General features: G+C 40.2%; 1 protein-coding gene across 1 annotated transcript in view; it reads left to right on the plus strand.

Annotated features, from left to right (window-relative positions):
• The window catches only part of htr7c (5-hydroxytryptamine (serotonin) receptor 7c), a 36402-nt gene extending 18265 nt beyond the window's left edge, over nucleotides 1–18137 (plus strand). The window contains exon 2 of the mRNA XM_049579970.1: nucleotides 15949–18137. Within this exon, the coding sequence (XP_049435927.1) occupies nucleotides 15949–16687 (739 nt within the window). The 3' untranslated portion in view covers nucleotides 16688–18137. The remainder of the gene's footprint in view (nucleotides 1–15948) is intronic.
• The last annotated feature ends 640 nt before the right edge of the window (nucleotides 18138–18777 follow it).

The following is an 18777-nucleotide window of genomic DNA, read 5'->3' on the forward strand; positions in this document are numbered from 1 at the left end:
GGTTTGCATCATATGGAAATGAAGCATCACGAATGAAGCAAGTAGCGCAATTTTGCATCATAAGCTTATTCGCCAGAATTAAAACATCTGAACTGGTGGAAGAATTCATTGATTCAATGATTTCACGCATGTATGAAGCGATTCAACACAAAATTTGTAGCCTTCAAACACATGTGTTTGGTGTGAACACAACATTATACTGGTGGAAAGGCAGACATCTTTACGGCTGATATCTCCAACCCTCACAACTCCCACCAAAACAATCTAGACTGATAAATTTTTGCTTTAAATTAGGGGTGAATTGCCCGATTAAGTTATTTACACAAGAAAACACTTGTACGTATTAGCTTTTGTTTGTTGATAATGTTAGATGTCTTTGTAAATTATGTTGAATATTAGCTAATATTTAAACACACAGTCATGAGGCAACTGTTGTTGTCGGTAAATCTATGGGGAGAAGTTTTAGTGAAGGTAAGGCAGGTTTATTTGTATAGCACTTCAACAATAAAGCATTTCAAAGTCCTTCATCTAAGACATAAAAGGCATTAAGAAAGATATGTGTGGCTCCACACACACCATGCTTTGCAGTGATACATTGTAGGCTACATGTCTAATTTAAGGATTTTGGTCTGTTGGTGTTGTTTTTTGCCTCTTCATAAAAAAGGTATATGAAAGATATGAAATTGAAAATATGATTCATCCTCTATAAAAAATCCTAAGCGATAAACAACATGTGTGGACCTTGAATTGTAACGTAGCTGACCTATATGATGGAGACTCATATTTTCTCTGTGCCTGCACAAGATAAATTCTTCAGATAAAGCATTCAGAAAAATAGAGTTCAGCCAGAATACAGGTATCAGGTGCATTTTCTTGCTCTTAGCTGTGTTTTTAAATATCTGTGATATTTCCATGTCCCAAAAATAAAAGGTCAGTGAGAGAATACGAGGTGGAGAAAAAGCACAGCCCTCAATGTTTGCCTTTGTGTTACATGGTATTGTCTAGTGAATCAGGAACAAGTTGGATACAACTCCTCCTCACTGTCCTTCTCCATTTGCAGAGCCACAAAATGATGACATATAATGGGCCACACAGCTACTTCAGCTACACTAACTGCTGGCTACATGCCAAATTGGAAGAAAGTGAGTCGGCTCAAAAAGGAGCTGTCTGTGGTATCCTTGGTAACTAAAATTGTTCAACATTTTTTTCTGAAAGGTCAGAAGTAAAATGGGAGGAAGTGGAGAATTAGATTCCTCCCCCACATCTGAGACTTCCTCTAAGCTTATTTAATTTTCGAGGTGTCCTTTAAGAGAGCGAGTGCACTCGGTGACAGAACCAAAGGGAAGGTGACAAAGATGGAGGGGCTCTTCACACTCGCTCTCTCACATCATCATGACTGGAAAAAGAGAGGACGATGGACTTGCTGGCACATACTTATTCACCTTCCACTAACAGACTTGACTCATTGTATAATAGTGAAGAGAGAGTTAGCACACATTAATATTTGAGTGAGCGTTTTGGGATCTCACTAAATGAGTTTGCAGATTTGTGCCTGTTAGAGGCATGCTGACCACGGTAAATTTAAATTTTGGTGGGCAGTAATAGCACTTCGCATGCCATGTTACACACACATTAAAATTCATTCTGCAGCACTGGCATGCATGTACATGTACAAATGTAATTTTCGTGGTAGAAAGAAAGGACTACAGAAGCTTTGTAGCTTCTTTACAAATGTGGTCACCATGGCTGCAACAATAATGGACGTTTTATCCTTTAGTCCTATAGTCCTAAGTATTTTTTCTCTCTCTGGACTTCCCTCTCTCCAAAAAATATTGTTTATATGTTATGAAATTGTTCTTCCACTTAGGTTGTGGTTACATGTTAGTGAAAAAAGCACTACCATTTATGCACCATCCCAGGCATTCAGAGTGCAGGACTTCCCATCCTGAGTCCTGTTATGTTGTTAGGTTTAAGCACCAAATTAACATGTTCTGTCTCTTGTTTCAAGTCACAGCGGAATTCCTCTAAACCAAGACTATGATTTCTTCCCTCTCATGTCTTACTCTTTCTTGTAGTTAATATTCTGCTGCAGAAGCAAATTGGTCACAACCTTAATTTTCATGGTCCCACCTATAAATAACTATTATGTAAGCAAAATAATGAGGTTAACACAAAAATTTACATATGCATGAACAACAAAGATGTGTTATTTTTTGACCAGCACTGTTGGGAAGCTTATCAGTCACCATAAACTTTTAGTCATACCTTGTGTCTGTGCTCTTGTGGGCGGTGGAGCATGTGATGTGTTTTCTAAATGTTTTTCAGTATGAACTGAGAACACAGTCTTCTCGTCACAACATTTACTTGTATTTTCTGAATGGAGTCTTGCCTGTATGTTGTGCCCTTCAGAATCACAATCAGAATCAGAATACCTTTCATTGTCATTGTATTAATAAAAAACAAAAGCAAAATGAGGAGTGCTCCTCCTGTAAGGTGCTGACAGTTAAAAACCACATCCTCCATATTCAACCATTTTTACCATATAATAGGTAAAAACTACAGACGATGTGTTCAATTCCAGCCCGTGGCCCCTTGCTGCATGTCATCCCCTCCCCTTCCTCACCCTCAATACTGCCCTGTCTTATAAAGGCAAAAGCCATAAAAAATAATCTTTATACAGACACAAAGATAAAATGATTGGCATACATGTGTGTATAGAGGTGAAACACAAGACTCTAGGAAAAAAGAGGTATTTAGCCTTTTATATTCTTTAACCACAATGAAACCAATGCCTTGGCCTATAGTTGTCTAACAGTGTCTAACACTTTACAGCATAACCCTCATTCTTGGTCGGAAACATTCTCATCTTGAAGTGCTGTGTACCATAGGAAATAAGGAAATATGGTCAGATGACTCTGACCCAGTTTGTTCAAGCGACAGATCACAGATTAAGACACATGTGTGAGTTCTTTCAGTGTATCTTGAGGACTGGAAGAGGCTGCCATGATCAGAATGAAAAGGTTTTAACACCCGTAAAAGATCAGGGCCAGATGATGTTGTCAAAGCCCAGTGGGACAGGGAGTCTGAAGAGTGAGCCAAAAAGAGAACAACAATAAATAATGTGTGTGATGGGAATTGTGTTTTATATATGTATACTGTACATATTCTGTACGGATGGCAGTGCATTTTCACCTCATAGAGAATGACAGCTACTGGCCAGTGACCCAGCGTAAAAACAACACATTGTGTGGTTGCAGTAAGTCTCTGTGCCAAGAACTAGTCTTACATTTAACCCCTGTGAAACCACAATATGCTGCTCTTACACTTGGGTTTGGTGCTGGTAGACGGAATGTAGCATATCGACACGAACTCTTGAAGGCACAAAAAATGTTGAGATATCCCTTTTATAACATTTTGCCTACATTTTCAAGAAATTGTACTATCAAATGCACACAGCCTAATCAATGGTTTTGTGTAGTGTACTTTGTGGTGGTGGAGGAGCAGATTCACCAGTGAAGGCTTGCAGAGATGATTATTTGATGCCGAAAACATCGGGTTTCCAATCTGCCGCCGTAAGGAAGCAACTGAAGTACCACTTGAAATTTCCATCCTTTTATTGTTTGACATGAAGTGTTTTTTTGCATGATGCACCATTTTGCCTTAAGTGGAGTTTGGCTGCATTTTTATTGAAGGATCATGTTTGTGCACAAATCCTGTCAACAATGAGCAATTTGCAATTGAGTGTGTGCCTCTTTCACGAGCCTTCATGAGATGTTGCTGAATTTGTTCTCTGCTCAGTTGGGAATGAACTGCTAGTTCTCTGTCAACATTTCAATATGCCACCTCGGGGGTCAATATTGTCGGATGGTCTAACAGTGTCTGAAACACATGCACCTTCCCACACTCCTTCCCAATGTTGGAATTGGGGGAGCTGCACCTGAGAGTTGTGTAAGTTTCTAAAACAGACAATCATGGCCACGGTGTGTGGAAGTGAATCAATAATCAATTTTCTTATGTATAAATGAGTGCTGCCGCCCCAAAAGATTCCTTAATTTCTGTTTGAATTTATTTTGTGTCTTACCCATCTGGCAGGCTTTTCAAACCTCCAATTGTAATCCAGGTCTCACTGCCAACTCGTCAAATACCAGCACTTGGTCAGTGGCCCTCAGTGTCAGACAACAATGCACAGAGGTGCCATTTAGCAGCGGTATGCGACGCAGCTTCATTTATGATGCTCCAAGCAACTGCCATTGTGCAAAGAGTGAGAAAGTCCACACAGGGCAGGTGGGAGGAGAAGTGGATGGGTTAAACAAACTTTGGACTTTCATCCAGGAGAAGACTATTTGTTTTCCATGTGAAACCAAAAGTCAGTCGAGTAATTTTAATGATGATGTTGTGTGCTTGTATGTATAGCATGCCAAGCTAGTGAGGTATGTCGTCTGACATGTCACGCATGTCACATGGCGTTATACATATTACCTTTTTAAAGGCAAACTATGTTTTTCTCTTTACCTAATGACATACTTTTGTTGCTTAAACCCAAGGAATTAAACCAAAAAACAGTGTTTTACCTGAGTTCTGAGTTTATTTTGAAAAGAGAGAAAAATCAAATCAAATCAACTTTAATTATATAGAACATTCAAAAACAACTGCAGTTGACGAAAGTGCTGTACAAACTAAAAGAATGACACAAATATAAAGCAATATAAAATTTACACAAATATGAAGCAGAATAACACCGGTAAGAATAATTACATATGTAAAAAGATTATAAAATACTAAAATATCAAAACCACCAAGAGCGATCAAAGGCCATTGAAAACATGTACGTCTTAAGATTTGTCTTAGAACTGTCAGTGGAGGTGACGCATTTGATTGAGAGTGGATGGCTATTCCAAAGCTTTGGAGCAGCTACCACAAAGGCATGATCTCCCTTACTCTCTAGACCTAAATATGGGACAGTTAAAAGACATTGTTCTGAAGATCTAAGAGGTCAGGACTTGGAGTAGGGGCAAAGTAGTTTAGCAATGTACTGGGGTGCCAGCCCATGTGTGGCTTTATGGCTGTATGGGTCGCAACCAGGGGAAAGTGTGCATTTCCTGTGAAAACAGAAGTTTATTTTAAAAAGACTCAGTGCGTGTAATAAGAGTAAATTATGACTCTGTCCCTGAATGTCCAGAACTGACGCTGGAGGGGTACCTAGAGCACCATAGTTTGATGTGTTGGGCCACTGAACAAGCATCAGAATTTGACAAGTTTGGAGTGACAATGTATTCTGGCGTGTGGCCAGTTGGCACAGCTATAAACTCTGATGTGTTCTGTTGTGGTTGGACGACATAGTAAATGAACTAGTTAACTTTTTGTATACCCCACTGTTAAGTCACCTTGCTGTGTTTTTTTTCAGTGGATTGTTTGTTCTGCTCAACAAAGCTGAAAGAATCACCTTCATCTGTTGTCTGTAATTGAGATGTACTCTACTCATCTGTGGCTTAAGTAAACTACCTTACAGTGTATATTGTGTTGCTGAGTTTATGTTTAGCTTTTTAGTGCCATATCTCTTTTATTCTATGACCCTATTCTCCACCCGACTCTATTCTGCAGAGCCCTTAAAGTATTTGCTTTGTTATCCAAGCACACCCAGCTCTGACAGGGATGGACATGCTGACTGTTGGAAGGGGAATCAATTTATCACTGTGGCACTAATAGCTGCCCATCATCTCTACTGCTGTGAGAGCCAGTAAACAGCCTATAGGGACAGGTGGTGTGCTGTGCGGCCGAGGCCATAAAATATCCCCAGTGCTGCTTTAAAGCAATTAGGAGGAAGTAAAGTAGACATCATAAAGGTGTCAGGACTGAAAGTCAGAGGAGTGGAAACGTTGTTACTATGAGTGCCTTTCAAGTGCATGCAATGATTCAAATTTAAGTAGCTGACTGTTTAGAAAAGCTTCGTTTTTAAAGGGTAGGCAGGAGCAACATATGTGGGGGGCTGAAAAACAGAATTATTTAAGGAGCCACAAGTGGCCTGAGATCCTGAATGATGCTCAGGATGGTAGTTTATTTTGTGTGGTCACTGTTAGAGGTGCTTATAGGAAAATATAATCTTCAAATTCACCATGGATGATATCAAACCAGTATCTTGCAATTCAGTGCTGTAGAAGAATAAATATATTTAATATAATCATTTCAAGGTGTGTGTTGACAAGTCAAGTAGAAACTGACAAGCCATAAAAACTCTTTTAGCAACACTTTCTTTTATAGTAAGATGAGAAAGAGAAGTAGAATGACCTTTCGCTTACATTTCTTGTTCATCCAGGGAAATCCGGGGGTGGGGGTGGGGGTGGGGGTGGGGGGGTGGGGGGGGGGCAGGGGGGACATGACTCCCCCTTCAATAAAGCTGTACCCCCTAGAATAATTTGAGACACAATTAATAATTTTTGAACAATGCGGTAGTATTTATTAAAAGCACAATGTAAGCGGTGCTCATTATAATCGCACAATAATGTGCTATTTAAATCTTAAAAGATTTAGTCCCCCCCCTCCCATTTCTAGTAGTGGTATATCCCACACTCTTTCCAACGGGCGGGGCTAGCAGCCGTTAGTACTTGGCAGCAGTTGCAGCGTGTGGCTGGACACATTGTGCGGGGTAAGATGTACTCTCGCAGATACAGTTTAACTTACACAAGTTACAACACATCCCATTTACTGTTACAACAAGCCCCAGGCCCAGGCTGATAATATAAACTGTCTGCAACATTTCTCCTGCATTGTTCAAAAGCCAGAGTTTAGTGATAGTCAGAGAGGACAGGAGAGAAAGAAGAGGGAGAGGACAGGACAAGAGCAGTGAGTGACGGAGCGGCTCATAGTTAATATGTGTAGGCTCTCCACCTGTCAGTGAGACAAACATGACATACGTGCAGTTTAACTGATGAGGAGCGGCCATTATGTGCAATTATTACGCACGGTTTTGAGGTGCGCAGCGACAGATCTCACAGCACACTGTTTATAAACCAGTTCACCAGTTTAATTGCAGGAAATGTTTATCTCACTGCTGGTAAAAAAACAAAAAAAACAAACAAAACGGTTTGCTGCTGCAGCCAGGCAGAGATGAAGGATCCATTCCACACACCTGAGCCAGATGAAAAAGAGGGAGAGAAGGAGAGAGATCGAGTTTCGGTCTTTGATGAATGAAGCCTTATTGTTTTGCTGCTATTAAACAATGAGAGATTTTTCTCTGTTTACTTAATAGCATAAATATTCACACTACTGCGCACGGGGAGACAGAGACTGTTCTGCTCCAGACACACTCAGCACCTTGGACAGCACGGCGCACCTGACTGTTGTCGTTGTGTACATGTTAATTTGATTTCAGTCATTTTGTTTTAAATCTGGACATGTGCAGGTGGACTCAGCCAGTGCTAAGAAAAGTCCTATGCCTGCCTGTTGGAGAGATAGAGAAAAGATTAAAGCGTCAAATTGTGGTAAAAGATGTTGTATAAAAGACAGGCTACAACTTTTTTTCCTTGTCCCCCCCTGGAATTCTTACACTAATTGGTGATTAAAAACCAAGACTGCAAACTCTTAGGCATTGACTGTGTGACTTTTGTCACACAATGAAAAACAAATGTATAACTGGTAACATCACAGAACAAAAAGAACACACTGACAACACAAGGAAAGACAGTCAGAGCAGCACAGTGCAACAGCGTTGTGTAAAACCTAGTCAGGTTAGCCTCCGCTTGGATTTAGAAGTGCATCTATTTGTGCTTTTATGGCACCAGTTCTTGTCTGGCCAAAAGGACGAAGAAAGACACATTATATAAATAACAAGTTACAACGACAGGAAAGAAGTCCTAATTTGATAAAACTGGTTAGATTTAAAAGGTATAATAGGTTTGCTGAGAAGCACAATGGATTTCTACCATAAATGTCCCTGACCAAATTAGCCATAAAATTTCAAGTAGTGTACTGTACATGGAAAGTGAGCTCAAATGTTACTGTAACACATTAAAGATGTTTTTAAAACTGTCATAAATTGAATAAATAAATGTTTTCCTTAAGAGGTTTGCTGAAAATTTCAGTGTTACCTTGTTCAGAATGACCCTATGACCATATAAAAATTCAAAGTTAACAGTATCATATTTGATGAAAATTAAAGGGAAAGTTGGCTCTAACTAAATTATAGAAGTCATCATTTACTCATATTTTAATTGTTGTTAAGCAGGTATAAAGTTCACAGTGTTTGCCATCATATTTTAGCATATTGGCATGCTAAAATTCAGATATTAGCACTCAAAATAAAACAATATATTCTCATACTATGGTTTGTATGATATCTAAAGAATTAGTGCCCCATGAATAACAATATGAACATTAAGTTACGTAGGTTAGGTTTAGACAAGTAAAGTATTGGTAGGTTTAGGAAAAGAGATATGGTGATGACGTACATTAAAATAACTCAAATTCTTGTTTGAACCATTCACCAAGCCAACCTGCCACCTTACGCAGACTTTTACTCGTCATACTACTTACGTTTTTTTTCCCATCAGCATATTGGTCACGTAATCTCAGCCTTTCTGATTACATGAGATAACCACACATTACTGGCTTATTTTTATGTATGTTATATACAAATTGTGGTGCATTACTTTCTATAGGTAAACGTACAAACAAAAACTTTGAATATATATAAATATGATTTGCAGGGGTTGCCAGAGGAAGAGCTAAGTGATAACTAAATTAGAGCCTCTATTTCCTGAGCAGAATGTCTCCGTAAAATCTCATGGCATTACATTTAATAGCCGTTTCAGTCTGGATCGAAGGGTTGGACCAACTGACCGACTCACAATGCTATCCCTATCCCATGCAGCTATCCTGGCTAGAAATACTAAGGTTCAGTGGTTTGTTTTATCAAAACCAGAATGAATGAAAATCTATCCTTGTCTTCAACAGCCCATACAGCATTATTGCTCTGATACTAGGGTAATGCAATCCCTCCAATCCTTCATATTTTATCATAAAGATGTATTAAGCATAGATTGGGTCCTTAGTCATCACAAGGTATACAAAAATTTAACATATACACCTTCTGATAAACATTTCTTTTGTCTCTGGTGGCTATTTCTAAGCATCCTCTTTTACATGTCAGCTAAAGTAAGTGCCAGCACTTGTTCACAGACTATTTGACACCAGTCTGACCTAAGCTGGCAGTCCTGTGGCTGGAGTTAACAGACGTATCTGAGGGAAGAAGTTCGTCTGTCCAGGGATGACTCAGTTTGGCTTATGTAAGAGTGTAAATGAGAAAGAAAAAACAAGAAAACAACTACTGTGGCTATTTTACTCGCTCATTCAACCTTAATCTGAGCAGAAGTCAGAGAACAAAACAGGACCTCAACTAAACAGGCACAGGTTTGTTTGATCTAAAAAGAGTAAGGCTGAATTCTGTGCAAAGTATGAAACAGATGGGATTACTGCGTTGCTTCCTTGTTGAGGAGGAAATTACAGCTCAGCTCATGTTGTGCAGTGTGCTCTGTGAGAGAAGCAGCTCAATTTCTGTCTTACGGAGGTTCCTCAAATAGAATAGGAGAGCTGAAGCATTCTTTGAGGACTGAGGTTTGTTGTCTAATGTCAGAGAAATCCCAGAACTCTCACTAGACAAATTTAGTACTTTTCCATCTAGGGTAGCTCAGAATAAATACTCTGTGATGATACTTTTGTTGAAATAAACACTGTTTCAATTCAGTTGTCATTTATGTTTTAGTCCATTTATGCTCACATTCCTACCTACGGGCAATTTAGAGTCACCAGTTAACCTAACCTGCATGTCTTTAGACTGTGGCAGGAAGCCAGAGAAACCCATGTCACATGGGAAGAACATGCAAACTCAACACAGAAGAACACATTTATATTTTTACCTAAACCTTTCTGGTTTAGAATTAATGCAGATGGTAAAATCTATTATTAAAACACTGTACACCAAAACAGATCAATAAGAAAACAAGATTTTATTTCAAATATTTTGCAGCAACAAGAGTTTATACTGAGAGTGAACAATGGATTGGGGTATTTTCAGATTTTCCCCGTTTCTCAGCGCTCTCATTCACTTTATGTAAAACAAACCGAGCATGAAGGCAATGAATACACACTGACTGCTGGATGAAAAGCAGCCAAACTGCACCTCTCAGTTCTTGAAGAGACAGTTCTTCAACCAAAATGCTTTGATTCCTGGTGAAGTCTGCATTTCTGTGCCCACTTCACTCACACAGACTGTAATAAAAAGATCCTCTCCCTAAAATGGGCAATACTGCCCTATTTTACAGGCTAATTATGGATTGCCCTCAAGTTTAAGACATAGGAATTCTAAATGCCTCAGTGAGATGAATGAGTGAGGAATCTCCAGTGGAGAGTTTCTGTGGGGAAAAAAAATGTAATTCTACAGACTTCCCCCCAGACCTGTTACTTTCTGTTTTAGGAGATCCTGTTCTAAATTTACTTCTCCTCCACCCAAGCCAACTGCAGCTTGGTAAATATTTCACTGTGTATCCCCTCTCAGACATAAAAGGTTTGAGAAGTGCTCCTGGAGATGACTGACGACTGTTGCACACCGGGGCCGCTTACAGCGTTTCACTTTACTCTGCCCTAGCTGGTAGCCTAGCGGAAGTAATGGAATTCTCCATTAGCTCGGGCACACTGTTTGTCAGTGGCTTGGTAATCCCCGAGGGCTGCTGTGGCTGCGGATATGTCCCAAATCCTCCGGAGATATGAAAAAACACACTCTAAACTCCCCGTGTGTGTCACTGTTACTGTTTAGAGTGAGAGAAGTGTTTATAATCCCTTGCCACTGTTTTTTTGCATGATTATTATGTGCTTCCTCTGAGGTGTGAGGTTTCCCATTTGGTTTACAATATGTTTGTAAAATACGCTACAATTTTGTATATTTTTACATTTTATATATATTGCAGATACAATGCTGAAAAATAATGTTCCTTAAAACTGCTTCTATAAATATTTCTCTATTAAAGTCGCAGCAACACAGAGGTACTGTGACGTATGTCCCAGTGAAATGGAATATTTGATCAGTGTACAGTTACAAGAGGGATTTAAATCATATCTTTTGTTTTTGACTGGGTGTAGTGTGATGCAGCGCTACAGAGGACTGCTGGCTCAACACACACCTCCTTCAGCATTAGATCAGGAAAAGGATGAGGGAAAGATGAATGAATTAATTCATTTCATTAAATGGATGAACAAATTAGACCTCAGCCACATTGTTTGGGAAATAAAAACAAAGGTATGATCGTTGAGAAGTAGACATGACCTAAAAATGTCTCCCTATTGGTCAGTTCATTATAACCCAAACCACAACTTTTTTCCCAACCTTAACCAAGAGATCCCTTGCTGATAGAAAGGCCTCAAGGAAAATTTCTCCCAAATGCGTAGGGAGATAGAAAGTGACGAAGCCCACTGTATGCTCTACATGAGGGGCTTCATATGTTACATGGAGCCATCACAGCTACCACTTTCCTCAAGTAAATGAAATCTAACCAGCAGACCCATTACCACGGTATTTTGGGGAAACAAAGACACACTGACGTACTATGTTGTTGCTAGCCAGCTAACTCACTCTGTAAATTTAAACATTGCAAAGTGATTGATGGGTGGATGTTGTGATTTTATTGGCTAAAATTGCTTGTTACTAGCTTATGTCGTATTTGTTTTACAGAGAGAAAACATTATTGGATTTTGATATAGGAATATGAAGAAATGGATTTTTTGTAATTTTCCTTAGGCGTATAATGTTAAATAGGTGCACAAAATGTCAGAGAATGTGACCTTTAAGGGTTAAAAGGCATTTTTCATTTCATCTTGACATTATCAATGGATCAAACGACTGCATGCAATGTAAGTGCTTTCGCTTGTAGGTTGGAAACTACGGAGGTTATTGCTTTTTGCAATTTCTCTCAGCGCTACTGAGCCTTTATTATCTTAGGACTCATTGTTTTAGTTTTATGGTCCACAACTTTACTGTTTAGAGTCACTCTCACAGCTCTCATTAGCATTTGAGCCACATCAGGTTGCTGTTTTCAGATAAAAAGCTCTAAAAACCCACTGTACACTTCCTGCCCATCCCCAGGCAGCAGACAGACAACTTTAGCAACTAGCTGGTGATCATAATGGGCCGTTTAGCAGCTGAAAAGTCAGGTATTTCCCTTAGGAGTTAGTGGAGAGAAAAACAGAGCTAAAAGCAGAGTGAATGTTGGACTTTTTCCTGTCAACTTTAAGGTGTTAATATGTCAGTTTTGTGTTTATAGGTTGTTTCTGGTGCCCCCAAGTGGCCAAAAAAATCTGTTTGCAGTTTTAATGTTGCATGTTACATTTACATTAGTTTGTTATATTTACATATTGTACATGCTTTTTATGTTTATTGTTACATTGTTGTGCTGTCATTATTGTTTGTGTATATGATAACATAGTTTTGTGATGCTCATACATACCTTTCATGAATGCTGTATCCTGTTACTGGCTCACACAGGTCTGAAAAGTTTAAAGGCACAGTTCACCCCCAAATTAAACATACATATTTTTCCTCCTACCTGTAGTGCTATTACTAAATCTAGATTGTTTTGGTGTAATTGCTGAGTGTTAGGGATATCGGCCATTGAGATGTCTGCCTTCTCTCAAATATAATGAAACTAGATTGGTTCACATATATTTGAAAAACATCATTGTCTCTTTCCAGAAATCATAACTCGGTTACTCAAGATAATCTACAGACTTTGTTATGAGCAGTTTCATGTAGGAACTATTATCAAACTGCACCTGCTAACTGAATGGCCATGCAGATGGAAGCAATTTTTTTTGGCCTTCTGAGCACCACAAGCTTAGCGTCAACTAGGTCCATTATATTCAAGGGCAGACATCTCTACTGCTGATATCTCTAATACTTAGCAACTCACACCAAAATAGTCCTGTTTGATCAGTTGCACTATAGGTAAGAAGGAAAATGTGTCTTTTTTGATTTGGGATTGAACTGTCCCTTTAATCCCTTTATGTCAAAACCAACAAGATAAAACCAACCAGAGGTCCCACAGACGTTTGTATCAGCTCATTCTGCTAAAATACAAGCAGGAAGCTGTGTAATGAAGTGTCAGAATGCGTGCTGTCTTATCCAACCTGGCATTTGTTTGTCTCTAAAGGATGGTGAAAGGATTTTGTATCCAATGAGAGTGTGTCTGAAAACAGCTCTGCCTTCTAAAGGGCTGAAGATGAGTCATAGGTTTGTGGAGAACTGCCCCCCCCCCAAGACACACAAATCACCCTCAAAAAAGCAACACAACCACCTTCCTCATTATTGAAAAGTGCATTCAGACAGTGCTGCAATACTGAGTTTTCATTATGTATTCCAAAGAATTCCCACAGCATTGAGTGTACCCATCTCAGGATCTGTTTTGCATCTACTTGACATCACTCCCTGAGCCAAGGGGATCTTTAGGAATGACTGTGTAACAGTGTTAATAATAGTTTAACTGGGAACCACAAAGTTACTGTCAAGGCTTCTGATATGTGATTTCTCATGAATGGTATTTATTCTATTTTCGCTGTCACTTATATCCCATGCCAAATTTAACTTACAGCAACGCAACACAAAAAATGTGAGTTTAGTTTTGGCTGAAATGAGGGAAGTGTACTTGACTTTTTCCCCCGTTCTAGTGTCTCATGGTCGTCTGTGCCACCACTCGTCCACTCCAGCTGCCAGGGGCGACAAAATAATGACACCTGTCTCAGATAAATGATTGACATTTCACTTGTTGTCATGGTAACACTGACAAAATCTGATATGAATGCCATGTAGGTCACATGCCTCAAGTGCCCATCGAATTATACATGTGGTCCAGATAGGAACTGAAAGAGAAAAAAATCGTGACTCTGTGTGGCTTTTTTAAGCTGATTAAAAAACATCAGATCTGTGTCAGATCTCTCTCTCTTGCTCTGTGTGTGTGTGTGTGTGTGTGTGTGTGTGGTGGTACGGTGGGAATATGATCGAGTGCTTTCAGCTGCAGTGCAGTTGTAGCCTTATTGTCCTTTCCAACTGATTCTGATCTTGATCAATACCACTTGCACTGTGTTGTCAGTTGTTAACAAGCTACAGCGTGCAGCAGACATGTTGGACTACAGTGCCATATTTCCTGAGGCCAGCTAGCTTGTGGCAAACGAAAAATTTGGATTACTACTATTTTGTATTTGCAAATAACTTCTTGTTGCTGTAGCTACTGTGTACCCATACAGTTTTAAAAAGAACTGGAGAGGATTTCAGAGTCATTTTGGCATTAAAGACACAGTTCACCCAAAAATTTAAAATACATATATTTCCCTTTTACCTGTAGTGCCATTTATCAATCTAGATTGTTTTGGTGTGAGTTGCTGAATGTTTGAGATATCAGCCATAGAGATGTCTGTCTTCTCTTCAATATAATGGAACTAAATGGCACAAAAAAATACATTTGAAAAACTCAACAGCAATGTCTCTTTCCAGAAATCATGACCCAGTTACTCAAGATAATCCACAGACCTTGTTGTGAGCAGTCCAACATAGGAACTATTTTCTATCTACAGAGCTACACCCACAAAATGTATCACCTTGCAGAAGACCGAATGCATCTACTCATGGACGAGAGGCTCATGCTCCTTACAGTGCAATATGTAAACATGAATGGTGTCCTGCTTGGCTGAGTTGTAACAACAGCTAGCTCAGTGGTGCTAGGTGAACTAGCAGTAGATGCATGCTTCCTTCTGCATGGTGATCAGGTTGACAGGCGTAGTTCCGTAAAATGAAAATAGTTCCCACATTAAACTGCTCAACAAGGTCTGTGGATTATCTTCAATAACCCGGTCATGATTTCTGGAAAGAGAAATTGCTGTCGAGTTTTTCAAATGTATTTTTTGGTGCTCTGGGCACCACAAGCTGAGTGCCATCTTAATTCCATTTTATTTAAGAGAAGGCAGACATCTCTATAGTTGATTTTTCTAACACTCTGTGACTCAAACCAAAACAACTGCCTGTCCTTTAATCTGAAATTAACAGAATATTAAGTACATATTTTGCACTGTCCAATGGCATTTGTAACAATCACAATCACAATCTGTGCTTTATAAATATTAAGGGAAATGTGTACACCTTCAGATCACACCTAACACATATAAACTCAACATCTAAAAGCTTTGAAGAAGTAAAGAATCCCACCCAGGCTAACTGAGCGGAATTTGATGTCCACAGTGCTGATCGCATCTCTAAAGCTTTTTATCTTGTGATTAACAGTGGAGACGGAAACTAGGAAAACAGCCGGGAGTGTCAAGTATACAGCTTTCATCAATGACGCATTTGATGCTGATGAAGGCTGTGGGCATGCAGCCAACACACATTGACATGTACACACAGATTTATCATTTTGCCAGAATAGTGGCTATTTTCCCTGTTTTGTACAAATTCAAGCCTTTCACACCTCACTTTATCTTTATTTTCCTGACACCTCCAGCTGCTATTTGAAACTGCCGAGCTGCCTGTTTGATTGATGGCTCCCTCTCTACCTGCTAAGCTCCTACAAAGCCAAAGAAAAGCAGCTAATGGCCCTCCAGGCAATGACAGAGCTTATGACCTCTCATTGAAATGTCTGTCTTTGAAATGAGTGGACATGTATTTGATAATACTACACTGCAGTTTCGTCCCAGTGAAGATGGGCAGCAGGTTTCTGTGCTTCAGCAGAGTACCTGGGTGCATCATATATGATAGGTGAATAATCATCTTTGTTTTTGTTGTGATAAAGCTACTTCACTGGACAGGGTATTAAAGGGTTTTAGATAAAACATCAAGGAAGCGTCAACTGCTTTTAGTCCTTTGTTGAAAATCTGCCTGGAGGTTGGTACTGATACTTCTGCTGTCTCATTTCCTCACAGATATCTGGGGATCACACGGCCCCTCACCTACCCAGCCCGGCAGAACGGTCAGCTGATGGCAAAGATGATCCTGGGAGTGTGGCTGGTGTCAGCATCCATCACCCTGCCACCTTTCTGTGGCTGGGCCAAAAACGTCCACAAAGCCGGTGTGTGCCTCATTAGCCAAGACTTTGGCTACACCATCTATTCCACAGCTGTAGCCTTCTACATCCCTATGCTGGTCATGCTGGTCATGTACTACAAGATCTTCAGGGCAGCCCGCAAGAGTGGAGCCAAACACCGCTTCACTGACTTTTCGCGCCGTGAGCGTCTCGAAACGGTGACTAATGAGGCACTGCGAATGCAGGGCCTGAAGCCACCCGGTGTGGCGGAGGAGTGCGCGGCCTTGTCTCGCCTGCTGAACCGTGAGCGCAGAAACATCTCCATCTTCAAGCGGGAGCAGAAAGCAGCGACGACACTTGGGGTGATTGTGGGGGTCTTTGCTGTGTGCTGGCTGCCGTTCTTCATCCTGTCCACTGCCAGGCCCTTTATCTGTGGAGTGGAGTGTAGCTGTGTGCCCATCTGGCTGGAGCGCACGCTGCTCTGGTTAGGCTACGCCAACTCCCTAATGAACCCCTTCATCTACGCCTTCTTCAACAGAGACCTGCGCTCCACTTATCGTGACCTTCTTCGCTGTCGTTATCGCAACATCAACCGCCGACTGTCTGCTGTGGGCGTGCATGAGGCTCTCAAGGTTTAAAACAGGATACTACAACAGCCTATTGACTCTCAGAAAGTGGGGAATGGCGGCCCTGTGCTTGTACGCCTGGTGCTTAAAGGGCCACGTGTACACAGCAGGCCTGTAGATAAGACAAAGACTGACAGAATGGGAGTCACTGTTGGTGGCTCTCTGGCCCCTCTGCAAAGGCAGGGAGACAGCACGATCACTTCATTGTGTGTGTGACTCAGTCATTCTATTTTGGGAAAGAAAATCATAGAGCATATTTGATGGGCTATTCAAGTCGACACTGCTTTTGTGCATATGCCACAATTCTGTCCTGGCTCCGGATTTATGGAAGGATAATGTAGTGACAAAGGAAATGACATGTAAACACAGTCAATCATCCTAGGGCTTTCTGTGGGAACACAAAGCAGACAGATTTCTGTATATTAACAAAATCGATGTTTGATAAGGAAAAACATTTGTTTTGTGGCACAGTATCTTCTGAACTTCTTTATATAAACATGCATTTGAGCACAACCCAGATTAATTTCAAACAGCAATTGAACACTTTGAGGTGTATTGTGCTTTGTGCCAGGATTTGATATTATTTATATCTTTTTTTTTTTTTCTCCAGTCATACTTCTCAATTTGGTCCTCTCACTAAATTTAACAGGAGCACATTAAATGTTTCACAGATGTTTAAAATGTGGTGATGCCAAAGGAATGAAGGTGGGTGGAAAATGGTGTTAAACTGCAACATGAAGGGATCATTTTTCATTCATGAATTCTCAGTGTTTGTTGCTATAAAAAGAAACTGAAAGTAGTTTGTTTATTGTCTGCATGAAACATGCTTGTCATACATGCTACTGTATACATGAATCATAAGACACACTGAATGGTGAATGACAGTTTGGCAGAAGTGTTTCCATGTTTCACCTGCACACTTGAATTCAGAATGAACTCAGTGCTGTATGTTTCAGAAACCATGATACTGTGGAGATTTTTCACTCTTATTATTTTGCCTGGATTGGTTCCATACCACAGTTGGCCGCTGACCTAACTGGTGTTATACAGCTAAACAAACCGGTTGAGCTCTGCAGTTTCACTTTAAGAATTCACATGTTCTTGAGACTCTTTTGCTGCATTGGTTGTCAATGCTATTTCTATTGAAATTTGGAATCAGGACGCAGTCACTTCCCTCCTGACATCGCTCCCATATGAACTCTTTGGTGACCTGTATGAACCTGTGTCAAATGTCATCAGTCGAGCAGTGTGTGCTTTTTCTACCTCGATTTTTTGAGATTTCTGTACATTTCCTCCAAACAGATGTACCGTTGTCTTGCATCATTTTGTAATTAACTGCTATTTTATATTGTGTGAGGTCAATCTGTCTGCAACTGCTCTGTGATTGCTCTGTTTGACTGCTTTGTCATTACCTTCAGGAACAGGCTGGGGAAGTGGCAAAGCATTTCATCACTTTGTAAATAAAGACACACTTGGTTAAAATGTCACTGTGGCCTACATTGATAACCTCAGATGATATACATCAAAACACACATACCTGGCTCTTTAGACTGGAATCTCATTTTCAAACAGGAGACAATCCGCACAGGTCTCCTTGCTGTCTAGCCCCACAGAGTGTATCCCCATCAAAAGCCTAATGCATAGTTTGACATACAAAATTCATTATCCTCACTTACTAGACTGATAGGTCTATCATGAGGAATAAAGACACACCTTAAGGTCTGCTAGAGGCCTTTGAAACATGGTGAAATGTGGCATTTCTTAAGAATTAGCACCAAGGCCGTCATGCTACTGCAAGGACTCTGGAGACATGGGGATGGTGACCCAAAAAAGACGCCTTTATTCGCTCTCTGCTTGGAGCAAAATCTTTTATTCAGCGTCTGGGTGACAGCTGTCTGCTTCCTTTCATGACTAAAACTATCCTGTAGAGACACAAGGACGAGGTAGAGTCTGACATGTGCACTGTGTCGTGGTCAGACGTGTAGTTCAAATGCTCAAACCAGTAGGGAACATTACACTTGGTCTAAAAAAAAGAAAACAATTGGGGTAAACAGTCAGATGTAAAGCTACGTTTCCACCAAGCAATTCTGGTATAGTACCCT

Source organism: Epinephelus fuscoguttatus, linkage group LG6, assembly GCF_011397635.1.
Source record: "Epinephelus fuscoguttatus linkage group LG6, E.fuscoguttatus.final_Chr_v1".
Lineage (NCBI taxonomy): Eukaryota > Metazoa > Chordata > Actinopteri > Perciformes > Serranidae > Epinephelus > Epinephelus fuscoguttatus.